This window comes from Strix uralensis, chromosome 1 (genome assembly GCF_047716275.1).
Source record: "Strix uralensis isolate ZFMK-TIS-50842 chromosome 1, bStrUra1, whole genome shotgun sequence".
Lineage (NCBI taxonomy): Eukaryota > Metazoa > Chordata > Aves > Strigiformes > Strigidae > Strix > Strix uralensis.
In genome coordinates this window covers 163,391,812-163,415,058 of record NC_133972.1, presented here as the reverse complement: position 1 = coordinate 163,415,058, position 23,247 = coordinate 163,391,812, and the positions used below count along the sequence as shown (strand labels likewise).

At 47.4% G+C, this 23,247-nt stretch overlaps 1 protein-coding gene across 3 annotated transcripts; it reads left to right on the top strand.

The window, feature by feature from the left end:
• Window positions 1–9,870: 9,870 nt before the first annotated feature.
• On the top strand, window positions 9,871–17,287 carry LRATD2 (LRAT domain containing 2). Of its 3 annotated transcripts, none has more exons than XM_074887889.1 (2): window positions 9,871–10,172; window positions 11,078–17,287. In XM_074887889.1, exon 2 carries the CDS (start codon window positions 11,083–11,085, stop codon window positions 11,980–11,982), a length of 900 nt encoding a protein of 299 aa, XP_074743990.1. In that variant the 5' UTR covers window positions 9,871–10,172; window positions 11,078–11,082; the 3' UTR covers window positions 11,983–17,287. The 3 variants fall into 3 exon arrangements, with proteins under 3 accessions (XP_074743990.1, XP_074743981.1, XP_074743972.1); XM_074887880.1 differs by having other exon boundaries at window positions 9,871–10,196; XM_074887871.1 differs by having other exon boundaries at window positions 9,871–10,544.
• The last annotated feature ends 5,960 nt before the right edge of the window (window positions 17,288–23,247 follow it).

Below are 23,247 nucleotides of genomic sequence, written 5' to 3'. Positions count from 1 at the left end.
ACCCACAGCTTTGCTCATGCTGTTATCTCCTTCATGTGGAACCATAAAACACTTAGACCAAGAGAATACCATGCTGCGCAAAAAGAGACAAGAAAAGATATTTGGTGTGGAGCCGACAACTTTAACATATACAGGGACTGTATGAAATTAATCACTGCCTGTAAGCATGAGTGACAAGCCCAGTCTGCAGCTGGTATCACATGTGTCATGGTTTGAGCCCAGAGGGTAACTGAGCACCACTCAACCATTCACTCACTCCTTCCCCCACCCCAATCTTCTTCCGGGCTCAGGTTTTTTTCCAATTTCTCTACCTCCTCACCCCCAGTGGTGCAGGGGGCAGGGAATGGGGGTTGTGGTCAGTTCATAATCCGTTGTTTCTGCCGCTCCTTCCTCCTCAGGGGGAGGACTCCTCACACTCTTTCCCTGCTTCAGCATGGGCTCCCTCTCACGGGAGACAGTCCTCCATGAACTTTCTCTGACATGAGTCCTTCTCATGGGCTGCAGTTCCTCATGAACTGCTCCAGCTTGGGTCCCTCCCATGTGTTGCAGTCCTCCCAGCAATGAATTGCCCCAGTGCGGGCTTCCCACAGAGTCCCAGCCTCCTTCGGGCGCAGTCACCTGCTCCAGCGTGGGGTCCTCCACAGGCTGGAGGTGGGCATCTGCTCCACTGGTGACCTCCATGGGCTCTGGGGGCACAGCCTGCCCTCTCACCACAGGCTGCAGGGGAGTGTCTGCTCCGGCACACCTCCCTGTCTTCCACCTCCCTTTCTTCCACTGACCTCAGTGTTTGCATAGATCTCCTTCACAACTCCTCCTCACAACTCTCACTCCTCCTCCCAGGTTCCTCTTCTTAAATACGTTACCACAGAGGCGCAGCCACCATCGCTAACTGGCTTGGCCTTGGCCAGAGGTGTGTCTGATTTGAGGCCAAGGGAGCTTTAAGAAGCTTTTCACAGGGACCACAACTGTAGCCCCCTCCCCCACTACAAAAACTCCTGCCACACACAGAAACCCAACACAACATGTGAGGATGGAAAACATCGTCAAACTGCTTTGAGTGCTGCTGAGTTGAGACGAGTTCAGAGCCCTGCCCCGAGCCTCCCTCCTATGCTCTGACAGCCAGTGGAGGAGGATGAACTGGAATGGCCAAGGGGCTTCCCTGCAGCAGCTGATGTGATCGGTCAGACTCCTGCTTAGCAGACTGCCCGGGGAAGAAAAGGGGAGGGAGGCAAAGGAAAGGGAAAAAGGGAATGAAATAGCAATGAATAGCACATTGCTCTCTCTGTCCTCTTTCCCCAGCTGGAATCAACCCACATAACCAGGCAGGAGAACATCTGTCTCCAGAAGGGCAAATGCATACAGCTGCCAGTTCTAACAGGTATTAAAGTCATTATTATGAGCACACACATCATTATCCAGAGAGCACTTTATAAATCCAACCCAGCAGTGCCATCCAGCAGGCCAGAAGCTTCCTTGACAGTAGATTCTACTAGGAATATGATTTTCATCTAACTAGTTCACAGGATTTAAGGAATAACCATCTGCTTCTTGCTCTCCTCCCACAGGCACTAACAGAAAGGGCTTAGTGGAAAACAAGGATAATACTGATGCTTTCTTGTGGAAGAAGCACAGTGGCATTTCCTCATGCTCATGTGCTTTCTGCAAAGGGGCAGCAATTGTTTAACACAGCAGCCACTATGCTGTGCCTGCTATTTGTCTACAAAGCTGAGCAAGTTGTCTCAAGGTGTGCATTTAACCTAGGTAGAAAATGGCTCTTGGTTGCAGGCAGTAATGAACGAATCCACAGGAGTGACTTCAGCCTGCCTAGGCTTGGCTGGTCCCCTGCAGCCTCCAAGGTCTCAGCAGCATCATTAGTGAGTTACAGGAGAGGGATGCTTGCAGCCAACTGAAAATCACCTCAGTGGAAGGTGTTTGGCATGCGTGCTGCACGTAGTTTGCTGCACGTTGTTTCCAGAGGCAGGCCTGGGTAAAGAGTCAAGGACCTCCCTGAGCACTGTGAATCAAATCAGCAGGCTGATTCAAATTCAGACACTCCTATTGCCTGGAAAAATGTAGCACCTACCTAGCGATTTTCCTCTGTGTCTCTGTGGGCCTTGTTAGCAGGCACTCTGAGCACCTCAGGACCTTAATGGGTTTATTTATCTTTCCAGCACTTCAGTGCAACAGGTAGGAGTAGCTTCTATTCACAAATGGAGACCAGAGGCCTTAAAGAATAGATTCTCCCATTTCATTTCTTTAGAAGTCCGAATTTGTTGCTAAAGCACTCTCAGTGCTCTCAGGGGTGTCATATTGCTCTCACCCAACGTTGCTGGTGCCTCAGTCTGCTGGGAGGGATGTGCAAATCTGCCTCAGACTGATGCAACCTCCAGCCCACGAGCTTCCCTGGGCCCTGCCTAAACACTAATGCCCCAGAGCAGATCCTTCAGCTGCCTGTTCCCTCCTTGTCTTGCTCAGCAAATCCCCATCCCATAGGCGTACTCATAACATACCTGGGCCAGATGCAGATTCACTCTGTGCATCCATCTGTGGTGAGGGCTGTGGGCACTAAGAAATGTGACACGAGGCTCATGAGAGCACCATGTGGAGTACAAGCCATGCACCGTTCCCTTTCCACTCTCCATCCACACAGCACAAACCAGGTTAGTCCAGGGCCTTCCGCAGTGCAGGTGGCTGTGTACAAACCCCACAGCTGCTCGCCCTGCAGCACTGCAGCCTCAGCAGATGAGCCCAGCAAGGGGATGAGTCCTGCTCAGCTGGATTTGGAACAGGTCCAGCAGAAAGCCTTAAACACCACCTTTGCAAGGGGTTTGAGGCTTTGTATCTCTGTTGCTTTCCATTGGCTGGGAAAGAAAAGTATTAACCTGTTTTCCAGTCACCTGCCCGACTCCTGCTCCTCTACCATGCCATGGACCTGCAGAGATGGTTGTGGGGAGCAGCTGTGGCCAGTGCTTCTGGGTCAAATCAGCAAGCATCCAAAGATGGGATAAAGACAGCAGATCCCACAAATCCCAGGCTCTGTAACCACTTTGTGGATGACCACGTGTTCTGACAGGATTAGCCTCATCTTCTGGCACAAACACCACCGGCGTCATAGAAGGATTCACTTTGCTCAGTGGTTGCTCTGTTCTTCCCTATTTAAAATGGAGGCATGAGCACACAGTCATGGAATCATAGAATGGTTTGGGTTGGAAGGGACCTTAAAGCTCATCTAGTTCCACCCCCCCTGCCATGGGCAGGGACACCTTCCACTAGACCAGGTTGCTCAAAGCCCCGTCCAACCTGGCCTTGAACACTTCCAGGGAGGGGTCAGCCACAACCTCTCTGGGTAATCTGTAGTCACATCATAGATTTGCTGGAAGGAGTGATGTGTTTACCTCACATTAATTTTAATACTTAAATGTGTTATTAGCAGCATGGCAACGGCCAAAGAAAAGACTGCTTCCCTTTACTAATGGCTTCTGCTTAGGTATTGCACACCAGGAGCAATCATCATAAGTTTCTCCACTGAACACAGCAGTCTCACCCTTTCCTGGCTGCATACGAAAGAACACACTGAGCTAGCAAGGCAGCCAGCAGTCCAGTGATGTGCTAAAAGACACATTAAAAGAGGAGGTTCTGGGGGAGAAGCTCAGCATGAGAGAGAGATGAGAGATGCAAGGGACTAGTAGTTCTCACGCTGGAAAGATGCATGTGCTGTACCTCCTTCCTTGTTATATTTGAAATATAGTTGCTATTTTCTGGAAAAAAAAAATGGACTGCATTTTAATTAAGCTTTGCCTGCTGCTCAAGTCAGTTTGATAGCAATTCCTAAGAATCCAGGCCTCTACTGACATATGAATTACTTCATTTTCATTTGTTGGAATGCACCAATTAAAATCTCACAGTGGAAGAGCTTCTTCTGAGATATGGCTTGGATGCCTCAGTTAAAAACTCTGTGGCTTTGGCAATCTCAGCAATTTATTTTGCCATGGATCACATTTAGTCACAAATTACAACGCTGAAAGTAGTTAACAGAGCCATAAGCTTACAGTGAGAGTTTTAGAAAAAAACAGAGTTTGCTGATGTGATAAACACGACACTTAGAATTTCCCCTCTCTGTTCTCAAGATTTTGGTCTTTCTCTGATCTGCAGTTTGCCTTACTTTCAGGTCTTGAATATATGGTGGGCCATGCTACACTATATGGAATGCCAAAGGTCATATGTTTAGAAGCACATAGACGTCAATCTCTTGTTGGTGTCATTAAAGGTTTACAGGCTAAATGCAGATAAAACCCATCTGACACCAGAGGCTCATTATACCTCTCATGTTATGTCAAATACCATGAATCTCAAGTTTTAGAAATACTGAGATTTTCATTATATTTGTCAACATTTTGAGGTGCATAAATTTTCTGGTTATTTCTCCTGAAGACACGAGTCAGCGAGTAGTGACAGCTCCATGTTTATTTCACACATAAGCCCAAACACAAGTCACAAACTAGTTGTGCCCCTTCCTAAAGTCATTTCATGAGGCCTGGTCCAACAGCGGTATCAGTATGGCTCTGACACAACAGAAACCAAGATGGGTTGGTATCTAACAGCATCTGGGTTACACCAGTCATGCAGGATATGTGAGACCCAGAGGCTCAATGTCTTCCTGAGAAGACAGGAACAAAACTCTTCCATAAGCACGTCCTAAAAGCAAAACTTTCAGATCTTTCTGGTGGGTCTGTCTGAATGACTCCTGATTAAGATATTGCATGATTGTGAGATATCTGAATATTCATTAGAGAGGACCTCAAAGCTCTCCCATCCCCTTCCTGCATCTGATTTAAGAGCCATTGTCATTCTTTCCTTTTTTTTTTTCCCCTGACTGATTGAATGGGTATTTAATGAGCCCATACAAAGCTGAACAGCTTTAGTGGGACAGAGAGAGAAGGACTTGCTCAAAAATAGCCTACAGTCTGGTGGCTTTCAGTACTCTCCTGGGAGATAACGGTTCATGTTCCTTCAGTGAGATGAGAGACTTCTACCCTGGTCTTTCATACCCCAAGGAAGCAATCTGAAATATTAATGCTTTTTATTAAATGATGTGGCACCATTTCCTCTTGTGTGTGAGAAACAGCCAACCTCCTTAAAGCACTTAACCTTGGGAGAGTATTAGGCTGTGCAACATGAGTGAAAGGAAGCACCATTTCCCAACAGCTGTCAGGACGATAACTCTATGTCCTACTCCCTACCAGCTATCTCAGGCCTGACAGCTTTGATGAATATCATTTTAGGTCCTGACTTTACAAGAACTTGGTGCCTGACTCAGGGATGCAGCTTCACTGTAGGACAGAGGCAACAAATGAGATGTTACAATTCTGAATCCAACTTCCCTTGGTGGACTTAGCTATGGCTGTCATGGAAGGACATCATCCATCAAGGAGCTCTCAGGTCACACACCTCTCTCAATTAAGGGCACAACTGATTTCTACAGAATTCCATGGAAGAAATTCCATGGACTTCAGTAGGAAGTGGTTCATTCCTCCAGTGCCCCTAATTCCACCATGGTGTTTAAACACTCTAGTTTGCTAGTTCTATGATGCAGTAGAGTGTTTAGATGCCAAATGGAGCACAGTTTATCTCAGTTCTTATAAAACTCTACTGAACAAAGAAATGGAAGCTGTTAAATAATTCAAGGGTGTCATAGGCATCAGCTGCCTGAATACCTGTGAAACACAACATGCTCAGAGAACATGACACTAAACTTTGTCTTACTCAGAAGTACTGCTCTCTAAGAAAAAATATAAACATGTAACAAGAAGACTTATTTCTTCTCGTACCGGATACCTTTTAGTAACAACAATAACGGGAACACAGCATTTCATATCCAAGTAAGGAGCAATTGTGATTTGAAATCATCATCACACTTTTAATCTCTGGATGTAAGATGTGTGTAAGGTTAAAAATAAGATAGCGTTGGAACAACACTGAAGCAACAAAATAACTTTGACACCTAATTCTTGAAACTAGAGAACTTAAGTTTAAGGCAACCAGAACCAGCACGGCAAAGGTCCCTGAATCATAGCAGCTGCACAGACTAATAAATGCACCAGCACCATAGGTGGTCCACAGTCTCTAAGCCAAGAGCTACAGCCCCCTCTGTGTTCTGTATACACCAATGGACTATATAGCCATGCAGTTTTGGGCTTCCAGAGAGCCCTGCGTGATGACGGGTTTTTTTGACCTTTGTCGTGGTTTAAGCCCAGAGGACAACTGAGCACCACGCAGCTGCTCCCTCACTCCTTCCCCCTCAGGGATACGGAGGAGAAAATAAAACAAAAGGATTGGAGGTCAAGACAAAGACAGGGAGGGATGATTCAACAAATATGGTCACAGGCAAAAGACAGACTTGATTGGAGGAAAAGGAACATCAATTTAATTTCACCACCACCACCACTAATTTACCAATGAAACAAAGTAGGACAGTGAGAAATACAACCACATCTTAAAAACACCTTCCCCCACCCCTCCCTCCTTCCCAGGCTCAGCTTTGCTCCCAATTTCTCCACCTCCTCCTCCACGGTGTCACAGGGAGGGTGGGGATGGGGGTTGTGGTCAGTTCATCACCCCTTGTTTCTGCCACTCCTCCTTCCTCTTCAGGGCAAGGACTCCTCACACTCTTCCCCTGCTCCAGCATGGGCTTCCTCTTACAGGAGAAAGTCCTCCATGAACTGCTCCAACGTCAGTCCTTTCCATAGGGCTGCAGCTCTTCACGAACAGCTCCAGTGTGGGTCCCTCCCGCAGGGTGCAGTCCTTCAGGAACAGACTGCGCCAGTGCGGGCTTCCCTGAGTCATGACCTTCTTTAGGCACAGCCCCCTGCTCTGGTGCGGAGTCCTCCACTGGCTGCAGGTGGGCATCTGCCCCACCAGTGACCTCCGTGGGCTGCGGGGGCACAGCCTGCCCTCTCACCACAGGCTGCAGGGGAGTGTCTGCTCCAGCACACCTCCCCCTCCTCCACCTCCCTTTCTTCAACTGACCTCAGTGTTTGCATAGGTGTTTCCCTTACAACTCCCCTCCTCTCAGGCTCCCCTTCTTAAATATGTTATCACAGAGGTGCAACTACCATCACTAAATGGCTCAGCCTTGGCCAGAGGTGGGTCCAACTTGGAGCCGTGGGAGCTTTGAGAAGCTTCTCACAGGAGCCACCTCTGTAGCCCCCTCCCCCAATACCAAAACCCTGCTACACACAAACTCAACACAGCCTTAAAAGGGAAATTACTATTTAGAGTGTGTGTTGTGGGCAATCAAAGTTTCAAGCATCTCAAATATCCTATGAGCCATGTTGCAACCCACTAGAATGGTATTTTTGTGACATGAAACTGTAGACAGGTGTTGCTGCACTCAACAATAGATTGAGAGCATGTGGATATGCAAACTCAGCTGGGAAACTGTTGAAGGGCTGTGTAGAGTAGAGGGAGCCAGACCTCATGGAGATTCACCCCTGCTTCCTTGCAGTCTTTGCAGGGACTAAGATGGGGGAGTTGCCTGGAGTGGACCAGTCCTATAACCACACCCAAGTTTTGTCTGTGGTGGAGTTTTCACTCCAAAAGAGAATCTACAAGGAACAAATACTTATGCAATCTGGCTGAGCAAGTGACTGCAACCCGAGGGAGTTACCTTATTTAAGTGTGGGCATCCCTGTTGACTTTTGTAGGTGTTCAAGCACAGCTCTAACTGTGGTATTCACAGCGTTCCCTCTATAATATGTGCACAGAGCTGAGTATCTCAAAATTGGATAACAAATGCCACCACACTGAGCAAGGAGTCATCTAATTGAGGATCCTCCAATAGCAAGGACAGAGGTGTGTTTCCAACTCTGCCCTGCTGCAGTTTGGGCCCCCAGCTCAGCAACTGCGCAACCATTCTTCCCTCCACTCTATAGGCACAGACTGGATTATCTTCGGCAGATAAGCACCAAAGTCCTTTTATTCAAAAGCTACGCAAAAGGTCAATGGTCTCTCTAAAAGGATAGTAACTGAGATAGCACGTCACTGCCACAAGCCCCCATTCCTTGTGCCTCTGGAGTTTAGCTGCTTTGAGGCTTAGAGGTTAAGCAAGCAGAAGTTTTAAGCATCATAATTTTAGGCACCAGCCCAGGTGATATATAGGCACTGTAAATCCTTTGTGGATTTTTCACCCCATGCCTTATCTGCCAGCGCAGTAGCCATTATGTATGTGTGTTTTACGACACAAAAATACTTGCCAATGGTTTCTGATCCTAGAAAGCAGCAGATTGATCAGAGAATGTGGATTCTGAGGAGCAGTCATTGAAAGGAAAGTCAAAGAGATCAAAGAGATCAAAGCAGCCGACAAGGTGCAGAAAATTAAGCACTGGAGCAAGTTGAAGCAGACAGGAAGAAATGAGAGAACAAGATAGAGAGCTGCAAATATGTGCGGACGTACACGCACACATGATTGACTCCTCTGGGCAATACTGAGTTTCTACTCCTGCACAGACACAACTTTCCACACATTGCAGCAGATTCGAAAGGAAACCTGGCCTTCAACACAGGGTTGCCAAACCACTTTAGCCAAGAAATAAAACTGCTCCAAAGATTGTAAGGTATGATGCTGAGACACAGCTTCCAATATAAATGGGAGAATATGAAAAAGTAACTTCTATGTTCAGTCTAGCTCCTCCTTTTAAAATACTCTCACCTTTACACGTCAATCCTTAATTACTGAAGTAATTTCACAAAGCTCTGACTATGAAGCAGGGTCCTCTTTTGTCCAGCAGCAGCCATAGAGGAGAGGAACTGTAGAGTGAGACAGGCACTGCTGAAAAACGACATTTTGGAGGTTTACTGAACTAGCGTTGGTCCAATCCTGTGGCTGGAGTATATCTAGTTTGGCTGAATGTGAAAGGAATGTGCGTGTGTTGTTTGAAACCACACCGAGATGCAAACTGAAGCGTGTGCGGTGGGTGTTCGGGAGATTCATTTCACAAGCACACCCCTGATGTGCTTTTCAGTTCTCTAAAATGCTCCCGTCGATGTAGTTACCAGGCGAATTCAAAACAAAAAGGTCCAGATCCAGCTGCCTGTCACCTGCTGCAACTGCTTGCAACTGCCCCACCATCCCAAGCAGAGCAGCGTGAGTGTCTCCCCAGCCCCAGTGGCAGTAACTCTCTCCACCCCAAAGGGCAGGTCTATATTTGAAACCACAGAGGCGTATAATCTGATGGAAATGGTATTCTTTGAGTCCGTGGGCAGTGCTCAGCACCCCGGTAACACTACATTTGTTCCTTCATTTGCTGCTGTTTAGTGAATCCTCAAAACAGTGGTGTGCAGTTGGGTTTATAAATTACAAGACAACAGACAAAGGGAATACATGAGACAAAATTAAAGACATTACTCCTAGCTCCCATAAATTATCTCTGTAGTCTATTTTAACAGCATGAATTTACCAGTACATGTTAAAATAGCACGAATAATAAACCCACCTAGTAGGCTAACTAGGCATTAATGAAAAAGCAGAATATTGTTTTGCATTCTCCAAAACACAGAAAGAAAAATATTCCCACCGGTTCTGATAATGCCTTTCCAGGGGGAAAGAATCATAATCTTCTATATTGAAAAAGAGAGTGATCTCTTGGAGTCGGAAAGAAAAGAAATTAATAAAACTAATTACACGCTCCGCTCATGGAGGAAGCAAGTCAGCCCAGGAGAGCCGGGCTCTTTGATTTTGTTCGCTTTACAACTTCCCTGTTATTTGCGGCCCCAAGGAGGCACCTCCCGGCGCCCCCGCGGGGCTGCGCGGAGAGGGACTGCGGGCGGGCGCTTCCCCCGCGGGCAGCTGCGCGCTCCTCCGCGCCCCGGGAGGGGTGCAGCGGGGTGATTCCCACGGCCCCGCACCGAGGCTTTGCATCGCCTCTCGGTGCTGTCCCGGGCAAACTCCGGCTTTCAGTTACTCCCCCCCTCGCCAAACCGGCGGGATGGGCTGCCTCATGGCACCGCTCCCTTAAAGGGGCCGTGTGTGAGCGTGTGTGTGTGTGCGCGAGTGTGTTGCACACCCGCTCCCGCTGCCAAGCGCCGCCAAGAGCTTTACGGCCGCGGCGCCGAGAGCCCTGCCGCCCGACCTCCGCTTGCGAATCTGCCTCGGCGAGGAGCAAAGCGCTTGGCATGTAGGAGAGAGGAGAGGGAAAAAGGTGCGGGGAGGAGGAAAGGGAGCGGGGGAAGAAAGGGGGGGGGGAAGAAAAAAGAAAAAGAAAAAAAAAAAAAAGAGCTGCCTCTTTAAATGCTGGGGGCTGAGCCCTCGCCAGGGCGTCCGCAGCCGGATCCAGCCTCCCTCCCCTTGGCCGTGCCTCCCCGGCGCAGGTTGCCCAGCCCCAGTGCCGGCAGCGCGGCAACGGGCGCTGTTGCTGCGCGGGGAGCGCGGAGCCGCGCCGAGCCGGGGCCATGAGCCAGCCGCGCTGCGCGGCCACCCCCCCCCGCCGCCGCGCCGCCGCCCGCTCGCCCTAGAGCCGCTCCCGCCGCCGCGCAGCCTTCCCCGACGGGTGAGTTTGCAGCCGCCCGGTGCCGGGGGAGGGCGGGGGGGAGGCGCACCTGGGCGGCAGCCCGGCTCAGCCCGGCCCGGCTCGGCTCAGCCCGGCCCGGCTCGGCGGCAGGCAGGTGCGCGCCTGTGCGGCTCTTGGCGGGGCGCAACTCGGCCGTCCCCAACTCGGCCGTCCCTAACTCAGACCTCCCCCGGCGTTTGCAGCCCCCCTCTAACAGGTGGCTGGGTGCCTGCCCGCTCTCCGGCGGCTCCTGCGCCTCCCTCCTCCTCCTCCTCGCTGCCGCCTAACAGGTGGTGGTGCCGCCTGGCCTTCCTCCGTGCAGGTAGGGGGGTGCGCACCCCCCCTGCGGCCACCACTGCTCCTCCCCGAGGGGCTCTGACAGCCCCCGGGGGCTCTCGCAAGGGCTGCAGTGCAGCGGGGAGAGGTGGGGTGCGTGGGGAGGGGGGATCCGCGCTCTGCCACCCAGCCGCTTCTCGGGGCGCCGCTGAGCCCGCGCTTGCCTTCATGGCCCCGCGGGGTGTCTGTCGTTGCAGCGGGCATGGGGAACCAGGTGGAGAAGCTGACCCATCTCAACTACAAGGAAGTTCCCACGGCCGACCCGACAGGTATGGACAGGGATGAAGGGCCCAGGATCGGGGTCTCCTACATCTTTTCAAATGATGATGATGAGCTGGAACAGCAGCAGGATTCGGTGCACGATCTGGGGGGTGAGCACCCTGCCCTGCAGCCCTACGATCCCCAACTGCACGAGGTGGAGTGCTCAGTCTATTACCGGGATGAGTGTATTTACCAAAAGAGCTTTTCCGAGGAGGACGCACTGCCGGAGGAGGGTGATGAAGGAGGTGGGGGGCATCTGAGCACCTACACCCCGGAGAACCTGCTGAATAGATGCAAACCAGGTGACCTGGTGGAGTTTGTGTGCCAGGCCCAGTATCCACACTGGGTGGTTTATGTGGGGGATTTTCAAGTTGTGCACCTGCATAGGCTGGAGGTGGTGAACAGTTTCCTCACCGACGCCAGCCAGGGCAGACGGGGCCGCATCGCCAACCAGCTGTACCGCTACAAACCCCTCAGCCCGGCCGTGGTGGTACGCAACGCCCTGGAGCAGGTGGGTTGCAAGGACCGGGACTTGAGCTGGAGAAACTCTGAGTGTTTCGCTGCCTGGTGCCGGTATGGCAAGCGGGAGTTTAAAATCGGCGGGGAGCTGCGCATAGGCAAGCAGCCCTACCGATTGCAGATCCGGCTGGGTGACAGGCGCAGCCACACGCTGGAGTTTCAGAGCCTGGAGGATCTGATTATGGAGAAGAGAAGAAATGACCAGATTGGTAGGGCTGCTGTGATCCAGGAGCTTTCCAGCCACCTGCAGGCTGCAGAGGAGGAGGAAGAGGAGGAGGAAGACCATCATCATCATCCAGGTGCTCGGACTGCTGTGGAGTAGCAGCCTCGGCACCACCATGCTGCTTAGCCTGGGTGATGGGGATTAAAACCGAAGGCTGCGAAATTGAGCTGTTATAAGCCCTTTGGGCCGCTTCGGTGCAGCTTCATTCCAATCACATGTGAAAGGAAGGGGGAAAGCTGATTAAGTGTCTGTGCTTTAGTGCTTAACTCCTTCAGTGCTTGATGATAAAACCACTGACTTATTTGTAGAGGATAAAACTCAGGGCAATTCTACCCCTCTCCACTTCCACCTTTTTGCCTTCCTCTTCCCTCTTTATGCATCATCTTTCCCTCAACCATCTGCCAGTAGGCCTGACCCTACAAGATGCTAAATGCCTCTGACATCTACTTAGCAGCAGAAGTTAAGAGTATTTAATACTATTAAGAAGGAGCCAACAACTTCCAGGACATGGTCATGTAGCCTTGAGCTCATGATTAGTTTGGTAGCTGAGAAGCATGAGGATACTGTTTTCCGTTCTCTTCCCCTGTTTCTCTTCAGTTGTGGCTCCTGTTGGTATTGCAACAAGCTGCTTGCCTTGGTGCAAGGCTTCATGGACTGGTAGCCAGCCTCCTGGAAGGTGTAAGGTGTAATTTTAATGAAATTAAAATGAAGGTGTAATTTTAATGAAAAGAGTTTGATGTCCCTGGTGCCTTCTTAATTGATAGGAACTTGCAGGTGGGCTGGGGGACCTCCTCCTTTGCTATCAGTGTGTGGCTTTGAGGACCGAAGATGTATTTATTGCTGACCAGCTCCAGGGAAGGAGGAAGTTTACAACCCTGATTAAGGAGTTGGCACATTGGTGTGTGCTGGGACTCTTACAGGCAGATACCGAGCTATGCCAGTGGTCCTTGCAAGCTGTCTGGTTTCCCCTAAAGCAAATGGCAGAGCTCCCAATTACATCTGTGGTACGCATCAAGGCAGTAGAAGCAGGTTGCTCGTGTGCAAGAATATGTCTTGAGTAAGCTGTCCCTCGAGAGGGTGGCCTCTTGGCTGGGTGCTCCTGGCCGTGCGCATGTCACAGGTTCTGCACCACAGTAAACACAGCTGTAATGGGAAGTGATGGGAGGGAGCACAGGCAGGAAGGCATTGCAGGCAGGGCGTTTTGGGTGTTCCTTTTTTCCTTCCTTACTGCAGTCTCATTAGGAATTTCATGATTCCTTTTTTGCTAATTTTTATGGTATTCAGCTGAGCTATAGCATTAGAGAAAAGGAGAGGACATGCCTCCAAAGTTGTCATGCAAGTCCCTCATTAAACAAGAGGGGAGGGGGAGTGTGGTGCTCTCTATCTTGAATATTCCCTGAACTTATTTTCAGCTCTCAAACTGGTCTCCCACACAGGCAGCACTGTCTGATCTTTGTTCTGGGATCTGAAGTGTAAGAGCAAACACTGATTTGGAGGCAGTTTCTAATGCAAAATTCCTTCCCCTTAAAGCACAATAGTGATGAGGTGAACTTGAAGATAAGCTTGCGTTCACTTACATAATGGCAACTAAGTGTGATGTAAACTTGAAGCATACTTAATACAGTCTTCCCTGCAGTTGTTTACAGTTATACCACAAATAGCAAAGTACGCTGCGTCCTTTCCGCCCCTGAGACAGGAGTAAAGTTTGTTGTTTAAGAATAGGTAGATACCAGCTTTTGATTAGTTAAAACTAGATGAAGCAACTTTGCCAATGTGAGCCAAATAGATTGTGGTGTGTGTTTTCAGCCTAAAATACACAAGCTAGGAAGAATCTGTGAAAGACTACTTCATCCTCACTTCAGGAGGAAAAAGAACTTTTAGGGTTATGCAAATACACCATATACTGTTTCCTTAATGACTCCCATGCTCTCATTTTGGGCTGTGAAATACCCAAATCCAAAGGAGAGTTTAACACCAAGCTCCTGTAGAATGCTATAGCTCAGGTGTCTGCACTGTTTCTTTTTTTCTCTAATATGCAATTGAGTTATACTCAAGTTACTGTGGTTGCCAAGCAGATGTGCAACCTTGCTTTGAGAGCGTAATAACTACCCATACCTAACTCATAGGGTTAATATGTGGATGTCTGCACACAGGTTTTATACAGCAAGTAGTAACCACTAAAAGCTGAAATAGTCTGAAAAAGAGTGAAGGAGAGTCTCCCTGTTGTACTGACTGATACGAGACAACTGAGATTATCTAGACCACGAGTGAATGTCTGGCTGTGGTTTCTTTCGTACTGAAACCTTGTATATAACAAAGTTTATTTCGCTGTGTAATATAGGTATGTAAAATAATATTTTCTTACAGATATTTTTGAAAGTTTAAAAAAAATCCCTTCATAACCTTGCATTTGAAAGTAAGTTGTTATGCACATTATTTTCCAGTCCTCTGAATGGGTTTATTTTTCATTAGTGATCTAAAGTATATTCTAGGTCATAAAGTATAGAAACTGCTATAAATGTCAAATATTATGTATCTACAGGGTACTAAACAGTAAACTAGTTGTGAAAATATTTTTCCCTTGTGTCTGAAACATCAGAACTATGACACTTAGCCATTTCTCTCCTTCTGAGATACGCTGCATAGTCTGGCTTTATTTTCTCCTCTTTTATTCACTTTTTGTTTAATAAAAAAAGGACCAAATCTGTTTGGGAATGGAAAGCAAAGCTGCTTTGACCAACTGAAATTGTGTCTTGTGCTGATCTTGGTGCTTCTCTGTACTGGCTATGCCTTTAGGGATAAATTCCCACACAGGCATAGGGCCTTAGCAAAGAATCCCAGAGCTTGCACTGCCTTGCTAGGATGGAGAGTGAAGGGGGGAGCTTGCCTCACAGCGAAGCAGAGTCTGGCGTGCATTCTGCTGTGCTACAAAACCTATATGCTCCTCTGACACCTGGGATACAGGTGTTCAGTATTTAAAACATAGATATTTGGAATATTTAAATTTCTCTGCAAGCTATGTTTGGGGATTTATTCTGTCTCCTGGCATTCCATTATGTGTAACAGTAGAAGAGGGGGGGAAGCCTGAAATTTTTTTATTTAGTCTGGAAGAGGGCTACCTCCAAACAGGGATTTCTTATTCCAGCAGATAAAGATGCAACTGTTGAATCTTTAACAGGCAGGTCCTTTTTCCCTACCTGTTGATTGGGCAGTGTTATTTAATAGGTGCTACTAAACACCACTGCAAACGTTTCTAAGCAGTCTGGTTTTAAAGCCATGGACCCATAATGAGCTGGATGTGAGAACAAGAATTGCTGTAGAAGCACATCACAACTGCTTAGTTTCTTGTCTTTGCTGTACTTTATTGTTACTGTCTGCAGACTAGACTGGGATTTCTAGAGTTCGATTTTAAACAAAAAGATGTCCCAGGAAAACAGACTTTTTTGTGTATGTATCTGCTTCAAGACTTGAGTAGATCACAAAAGAGAGGGGAAGAGAATAGATAAAAGTGCTCTCCTCTGCAGCTGTTTCTTTAACATACAGAAATTCAGGTGTGATCCTTCTGCAAAACTTCTGATTCAGCAAAGGTCCTAAGCCTATACTGAAGTTTGAAGTTATGAGTAGACCCTACCTTGAGCCACTTGAAAATCAGTAAGACTATTCATGTGCTTGAAGTTAAGTATATATTTACATTTCTTTGTGGATAAGGGCCTGGAATTTCAATCTGTGGTCTCTGGTGGGAGCACGGAGGGCCTGACGTTGCATAATCACCGGGGAAAAACAAGTAGTGCTGTGAAAACTGTTTCTCAAAGGGCCTCTTGTCCAAACAAGGCTCGTGGAATCCAGCCCAAGCTTTGGCCTCAGTTTTCCCCTGGAAATGCAGAAGCTGCACTGATTCGGTGAGAGAGGTGTATTACACAGCAGTTGCAAACTAAGCCAGTGATCGTGCTGCAGACTGTTCTCTGGTATCTTTGTCTGTCTTGTCATGCTTGAACTTTCCCTTTTCATTTTTAACACTTAATATCATTTGTTTTAAAAGCCCTCTGATTGTGCAAACACTTAATCATCTATATGAATTTACTCACTTGGGCATACCTACTGCTACTGATAGGATGACTGCTGTGAATACCATTATGCACATGTTAAGGCTGGCAAGACTGAGCCCCAGATGTGTAAATGTAGCTCCAGCTAGAAAATGTAGATGAGCAGTCTTATTTCCCCAGAGTATTGGTGTGTTTGATGCAAATAATGTCTTGGAAAAGGCTTTATAGTAAAACCTACAATTATCCCTTGATTGAGTAATTTTAAAGACACAATTGAGATACTCACCTTCCATGGCGGTGAACAAGGGCATAAACTGAAGACTATTTCAAGTTATCCCTGATTCTTTGTGAATGCGAAGTATTGATTACAGCAACTCTCTAGAGTTCATCTGGCCAACATAGTAGGCAGTTGTAGGGTAGGCAGGGAAAATGCCCAAAAGCTAATTCAAAAACTGTATTTTCTTACTTGGAAAAATATGTTCTTCAGACTGAAGGACCCTAGACCATTGAAGTAAACTTTCAATTATTTTATATAAATGAAACCCTAGGCAAACTTCTTAAGTTTTGGTCATTTATATTCGATATCCCACTCTCAGTACTAAAATAGATAATATTATGTGATGAATATATTTCAGATTTTGAATGTAATGGTGGTTTTCTTTTTCTCTTCTCCTTTGGTTAACTTTTACCAAAGGTCTGTCCTTGGGTGTGTGAAGTGTGTTGTTGAGTGGTCTCCCAGCTGTGCTCTTCTGACAATTAACAGCACCAACCATAATTCTAACAGCCATGTAGGAACAAGTATTTTTTGAAAGCAAAACTTTAATTTTGTATAACAGATCAGAGACTAGCAACTAAGTAGAGGTAGGAAATACATTGTTTCCAACAGAAGTTTCTAACTGTAAGAAATCTACTGTTAATTGAGTATATGTTGACTACTCTTATAAATCAATGTGCAGTGATAAGGCCAGGTGTATTGTATGTAAGGCTTAGACCTTCAGGTTAGGTTTTTTTTTTAACTGTGGCTAGGAAGAAATCAGGGTGACATCAAACACTGGTGGTTTAGATGGTTCTTTTGCATTAATATTGACTTAGAAGCTTTCTTTAAATGTACACTTGAAATGCCTGACATTGTAACACTTCATTGAATAGTCCATGATAATGTGTAATCACAAAATATGATTTTTTCCCACAATAAGTGTTTTCTGTAAGCTGTCTTTTGTCAGTAAATGTTGAATTGTTAGTGCAAATATCTTCTTTTCCTGAGAAAGAAGTACAGATCATTGATTGTACCATTTCCTTCAAAGTGAAGGGCATTGCATAGTAACTAAAAAGAAATAAAAGATTTATAGTATCTTTTACAACCTTTCTTTCTCTTCTTTGTTTTTTCTGAATGGTGTGTTTTTCCCCAGATTTTAGAAAGCTAGTGATTTCTCATGCTGGATACATCAAACACAAAACAATCAATGTGTTCACTGACTTCACATGTCAAGTCAAAATCTAACTCTTCGGTTGTGTTCTTGCTCCAAAGAGAGAGGAAGAATAATCTCTGTACAAGGCCAGACCATCAGCTGCTTAATAGGCAATAGTTGTATTAAATCCGATGAGGATCTGACCCATAATTTAATTTTAAAAGTGGAAAATGAATTCAGCAGAAGATCATATAGTATTAGTTGGCACCCGGGTTTGTCTTGTCTGCCAGCAACTGCTAAAGGAACAGATGCGGTGTCTGTGAGAGGGAGAAATGAGAGAACATCAGAACTCACAGGGAGTTTTTGGAAAATCTGTACAACTGTTCAGTGTGTGTGATGTTTTGCCTTGTGGAAGCTCCAGGGGTGGAGTGGGATCTGTATTCTACTTGCACCAGGCACAGCAGTGTTTCGTACTGAAGGTGATGAGGGTCGTTCATTGTAGTAAGACATTATATCCATAGGGTAATGGTTCTTAATTCATCAAAGCCTTCCACTCTGTGCACATCCACAGTGACAAAAACTGTGATACAACAAACTGTACTTCTCCCTGAGATCCTGACCAGAAAGAGCTATTTGTATCTCACAAAAGCACCAAGTCAGCTGAAACAAGAATACTTTGAGTGAAACCATCCTGAGGAAATTTAGATGTAACAAGATGAGACTTCTGCTGGAAGTACCAGTAGAGATCTTGGCTCTTCTGTGGGTTGCAGCTGTCCTTGACAGCCTTCTCACAGGTGTGACAGAGACAAATTTTTTTAACAGAGACAGCAGCTTTTAAGGCTCAGGGCCACAGGTGGGATTCCACCATACCATTTAACTTCTAGATCTGTAACGGATTTAGGTGACTTCAGACAAGATATATGAGGCACCCAGCTGTGCTCTATGTGACTGCAAGAGTGCCTGAATTTTTCAGGTGTCTGATATTAGATCTGAAAAAGAGTATGAAGAACCAAAAATGTGAGTTGGGTGACTGAATCAATACCTGAAAATCCCTGCTCAGCTGCCAGCTAGCACTAGAGGCCACTAAACTCTGAAGCTTGATTTTATTTTTTTCCCTTCTTTACTTACCATAGTGCTTCCAGAATCTTGAGGTTCTGGGGCTTTTTCTCACCTGGAATTTTCTCCAAGTGCGTAAAGTAAAGCAGCTAGTGATTCCTCTCACAGCCTGTGCCCGCAGGGAGGGAGATTCAGCAAGCAGGATCCTGCCTCACATGCCAGTAGCTGCTCCCAGAATGTGACCTCAGATACTATAGAGGAGCTTCTTAAAAAGGATGTTTGCACTGCCCTTTTATTTCAGAACACACCTGAGCTAGAAGTAGATTAATGTAAAATGCATTTACAGGGACATGGACTGTGATGAGGTCTCTGTGCTCCTGGCTGGCTGCTCTGAGCCACTGGAATTCTGTAGAGAGTTTTTCTTCTCAGTTCTCTCTTCTCTGCACTGTGGATCACTTCCAGCAGAGCACTCTTGAAAGTTTTCACCCCACAAAAATCTGGAAGTGATAGGAAGGTTGAATCCCCATCATTCCCAGGCAGAAGAGGAAATTGATTTTCAGTCTTCCTCCATCCTGAAACTATGCTCAGATCTCTAGGACACTGTATAAAGGAAGGCTGCCCACCACTAACACCTCCTTTGTCTTTATAAAGGAAGACAGCCTAAGTTTTAATTTGCAAGAGTGGTTGCCTTGCACTTTCTTCCTAAGAGCTCTGCACTGTGGCAGAAGGCTGTTCCTGTCAGCCAAGAGTACGGTGCCCAAGCACTAGAAGGTGAGGGTGGAACAGCAGACTCACAGAATCACAGAAAATCCTTAAGGGTCAGAGGGACCTCTGGAGGTCATCTAAGCTACCCCCTTGCTCAAAGCATGGGCAAGTAAAGCAGGTTGCTCAGGGCTGGATCCAGTCAGATTTTGAATAACTCCAATGATGGAGACAAATGACCTTTCCAAGCAGCCTTCCACCTCTGATATGCTTTTTTTTTAATGTTTGAGTTTTTTCAAGAACTCCTTGATCATCCATGGCACCTTTTCTTGACTTCTTGCGCATAGGGATGGACCGTTCTGGAGCTTGGAAGAGGTGACTGATGAACATCAACCAGGTGTTCATTGCACATTGCTCCCAGCCACTTATCTGCCACCAGGGCACTAAACCTATTCTGTAATTGCAAGTCTTCAGGACAAGCTGGAGCCTTCCTCCCATTTCCTAAAGTGACAAGTTTCCAGACTTCACCATCAGTCTCTATTTTCCAATTCAATAAGCACAGACTCTGCCTGTTCCTCCTTCAGTACAGCTGGAGGGCCGAGGCTCCCCTTGTATCCAGGTATCAGAGAGGATCGTCAACCTTCTCTTCATTATCTGTGATGCTGCACAGTCTGCTGACCTCCTGCGGCAGCTCCTTTACTTGGTCACACTTGGATCCTTCGCCAGCACACACCTGCAGACAAGGAGCCCGTCTCCCCTAGCCCCAGCAAGAAGCACCAGGAACTCCCTGCAGCCTGAGACCTGCAGAGCTGCATCCTTCCTGTGGTGAGTCAACCTTGGCTAAGAGCCCAAACCCCCCAGTCATTCTCTCACTCCTACTGAGGAAGAAAATAAGATGGAAAAAACTCATGGGTCAAAATAAAGACAGGGAGATCACTTACCAATTATCATCATGGGCAAAACAGACTCTACATAGGGAAAATTAAATTTATTGTCAAATAAAATAGATTTGAATGGTGAGAAAGAAAAGCAAAAATTAAAACACCACTTTCCCCCCATCTCCCCCTGACACTGAGGCGCACAGGGGTTGGGGCTGGGCGTTGCGGTGGGTCCCTCACAGCCCTCTGGGCTGCTCCTCCCTCCTGCCCCGTCTCCCTGCTCCAGCCGGGCCCTTCCCCGGGCTGCAGTCCTTCAGGGACAACCTGCTCCCGCCTGGGCTCTCCACGGCCGCAGCTCCTGCAGGAAATATCCCCCCACTGCGGCGTGGGGCCCTCCCCGGGCTGCAGGGTGGGTCTCTGCTCCCGCGGGGTCTCTCCAGGGCTGCAGGGGATCCCTGCTCTGGGCCTGCAGCACCTCCTGCCCTCCTCGTCCTCCAGCCTCGGGGTCCCTCTGCTGCTGCTCCCTCCTTGGCTTCCTCCTCCTCTGCCTGGGCCGCCTTTGGCCCTTGCTGAAACCTGGTTTCCCCCGGGCACCCCCAGCTTGGCTGAGGGGCTCAGCTGTGTACTTCACTGGGGCCGTTGGAGCCGGCTGGGACCGGCTGGAACCGGCTGTGTCCGGCACGGGGCAGCCCCGGCCTGTCCCCACAGAGGCCGCCCTGCAGCCCCCTGCCAGCCCCTGGGCACAGACAGCCTGTACAGTCCCTCAGGACCTTGGGCTGAGAGATGCCCTGATATTGCAGGGCCAGTTGCTCCAGTGGGTGTGGGACACCATGCATGTGGCATGTCACCACCGTTGCTGAGCATCTCTGTATGTTGTTCTCAGCAGAGTTTCTGGCCCCTTTTGTGCAAACTGCTGCCTCTGTTGGCCACACGCTGGTAGCTGTATGCCAGGCCCAGCAGTTACATAGGCCTCTCCCTAACACCTGCTGAAAGGGTGCTTGACCCTCCTGATCAGGAGTCAGATGGGAATGAAGAACTCAGAGCACCCTTTGAACCGGAAGAGCTGGCAGACCTTGTTAGAAGGGTTTGGAGCTTGCTAGAAACTCATGTCAAATGGTCAATGACACGCATTTGTCTCAGTTTGGGTCAGTCTCTGTGTTGGAACCAGAATTTGTTGCTCATATCAAGTGCATCAGTGGAAATTAACTGGGACTGTTAAGAAACAAGTTAACTGAGGATCATAGAATCATCAAATCATTTAGGTTGGAAAAGACCCTTGGGATCATTGAGTCCAACCATCAGCCCTACTCTACAAAGTTCTCCCCTACACCATATAAAAGTCTGGGCTGTCTCTAATTTTTCCTTGCTCCTGAGCTTCTTCCATCTTGTCCTATTCAAAACAAGCATTCTGGAACAAGGTCTGCTCTTTCTGTACAGTAGGTAGTGCAATGAGGTCTCAAGGTGTTTACATAGTATTAATCAAGTCAATCACCAGAGGGCAGAGGAAATGAAATGAGGATGTTCTGGACCATGAAATAGATGACTCACAGCTCTGGAAAAGGTTTAATTGAGCAAAACAGGTACACAAGTGTACCTGGCTCACCACAGAAATTGTAAAGGGGAAGATGAGCCTTCAGAGAGAAGGATCAAGGCACCCTGATAGCACACAGAGAAATATGTGCAGTGCTTATGTAAATCGTGTCTGTGGAGAATAGGTCTCCATACACAACTCGTCCAGCTCCCACAGAAGGCAGCTGGCAGCATTCTTCTTTACAATACTTTCACTAGAGCTGTTAGTCATGTCCAAGGGGGAGAAAGTGCTCTGTGGGGAACCTCGGCACTGCATACACAGTGAGGCGCATATCCTTGAGACCCAAATGTGTTACTCTATGGAAACACATTTGATGCTGTGTTTTTTCCTCTTTGTGTTTTCTGTGCTCTTGTTCCTCAGCTCCTCAAGAAAGCAATGCACCTATGAAAGGGATGTGCAGAAGAGGGACATGTACAGTTGTGGGGCAGACTGGCATGCACACCTAGCCATTGTGTTCTGCACTACAATCTGTCTCCTGGAGCTGGGTTCCTCAGCCCTCACTGAAAACTAAAGAAATGAGATACCCACGCCCAGACTTGCAGATAAGTGGGCAACTCAAGTGTTTTCCTAGAAAGTGGTTTCAAACCTCTGCTCTGCTGAATCCAGAACATGGTCTTGAACACAGAATTTGAGCAAACACTCTAACCAGCGCTTAGGGCCAGAGCCATTTTTATTCTCTGAATCAGTGAATATTTGACCCATCATATCAAAGCAGACTCAGAGAACTACCAGCAGGGAACAAGAAACCTCCACCTTCAGATAGCTGGCACTCTTGCAGTTGCAGTGTTCTCTGGAGGAGTGGGACACCAAGGCTTCAGTTCTTCCAGCAATTCAGGCTTTTCGATGACAGTAACAGGCCTTGTCTCTTCCATGTGATACACACAGCACCACTGCTGTAAGTAAGCCAAGGAGACCAAGTCTCATGGTGGACTGTTCAATGTCAGTCTCAAAGGGTCTCTGTAGTATCTCCTTGAGCTATGTTTTCAAGAGGCAGAAGTGCCCACAGCTCCTGAGCATGCACACATGCATGCAAGATGATGTTTGGAGGTGTTGGGCCAGATCTTCTAGGCCCAGGAAGCCTAGGACTTAACCACCTTAAATGTCAGTGGACCAGTCTGTTGTTGGTTTTACCATTATTATTACAAACTACAGGTATGATTATACCCAACTATTAACAAAGTATTTTCTGATTATCCATAAGGCTAAAATAGTTTATTCTTTCCATGCACAGCTCTTTATTTTCCTACCTTCAATAGGCCCTAACACAGGTTTACATGTTTACAGCCCTTGCGTGCCCAGATGCATCTCAGATCCCCAAGTCTAATGAGTTCCCATCCCATGAATTAATTATACTACAAAGCACAGGAAAGAAAGCCATTAAATCTTAAATTAAGTTATCAAAATATTACTGCAGAAATTCAATAGCAGCTTGTAGCCCGTGGGAAGTGACTCTGCAGGGAAAAACAAGATTTGCAGGTGAGGTGGCACTCGGAGCACCTTATCATATTCCTGAGGAGGAGGTGCTGACCCCTGCAGAGAAGCTGCAATTATAATGAGTCTCTTATCCAGGAAAAAGCAGTTATCCCAATACATTTGTGATGGAAGCTGAGGTACTAAATAAGATGCTAGCAGGATATAAATAATGAGGTGGTACACGGCCGTGTGTTGGAACTGAGCCACTAGAG

Excerpts from the sequence above, each read along its gene's own strand:
- LRATD2 (XM_074887889.1), top strand. The coding sequence starts at position 11,083 with ATGGGGAACCAGGTGGAGAAGCTGACCCATCTCAACTACAAGGAAGTT.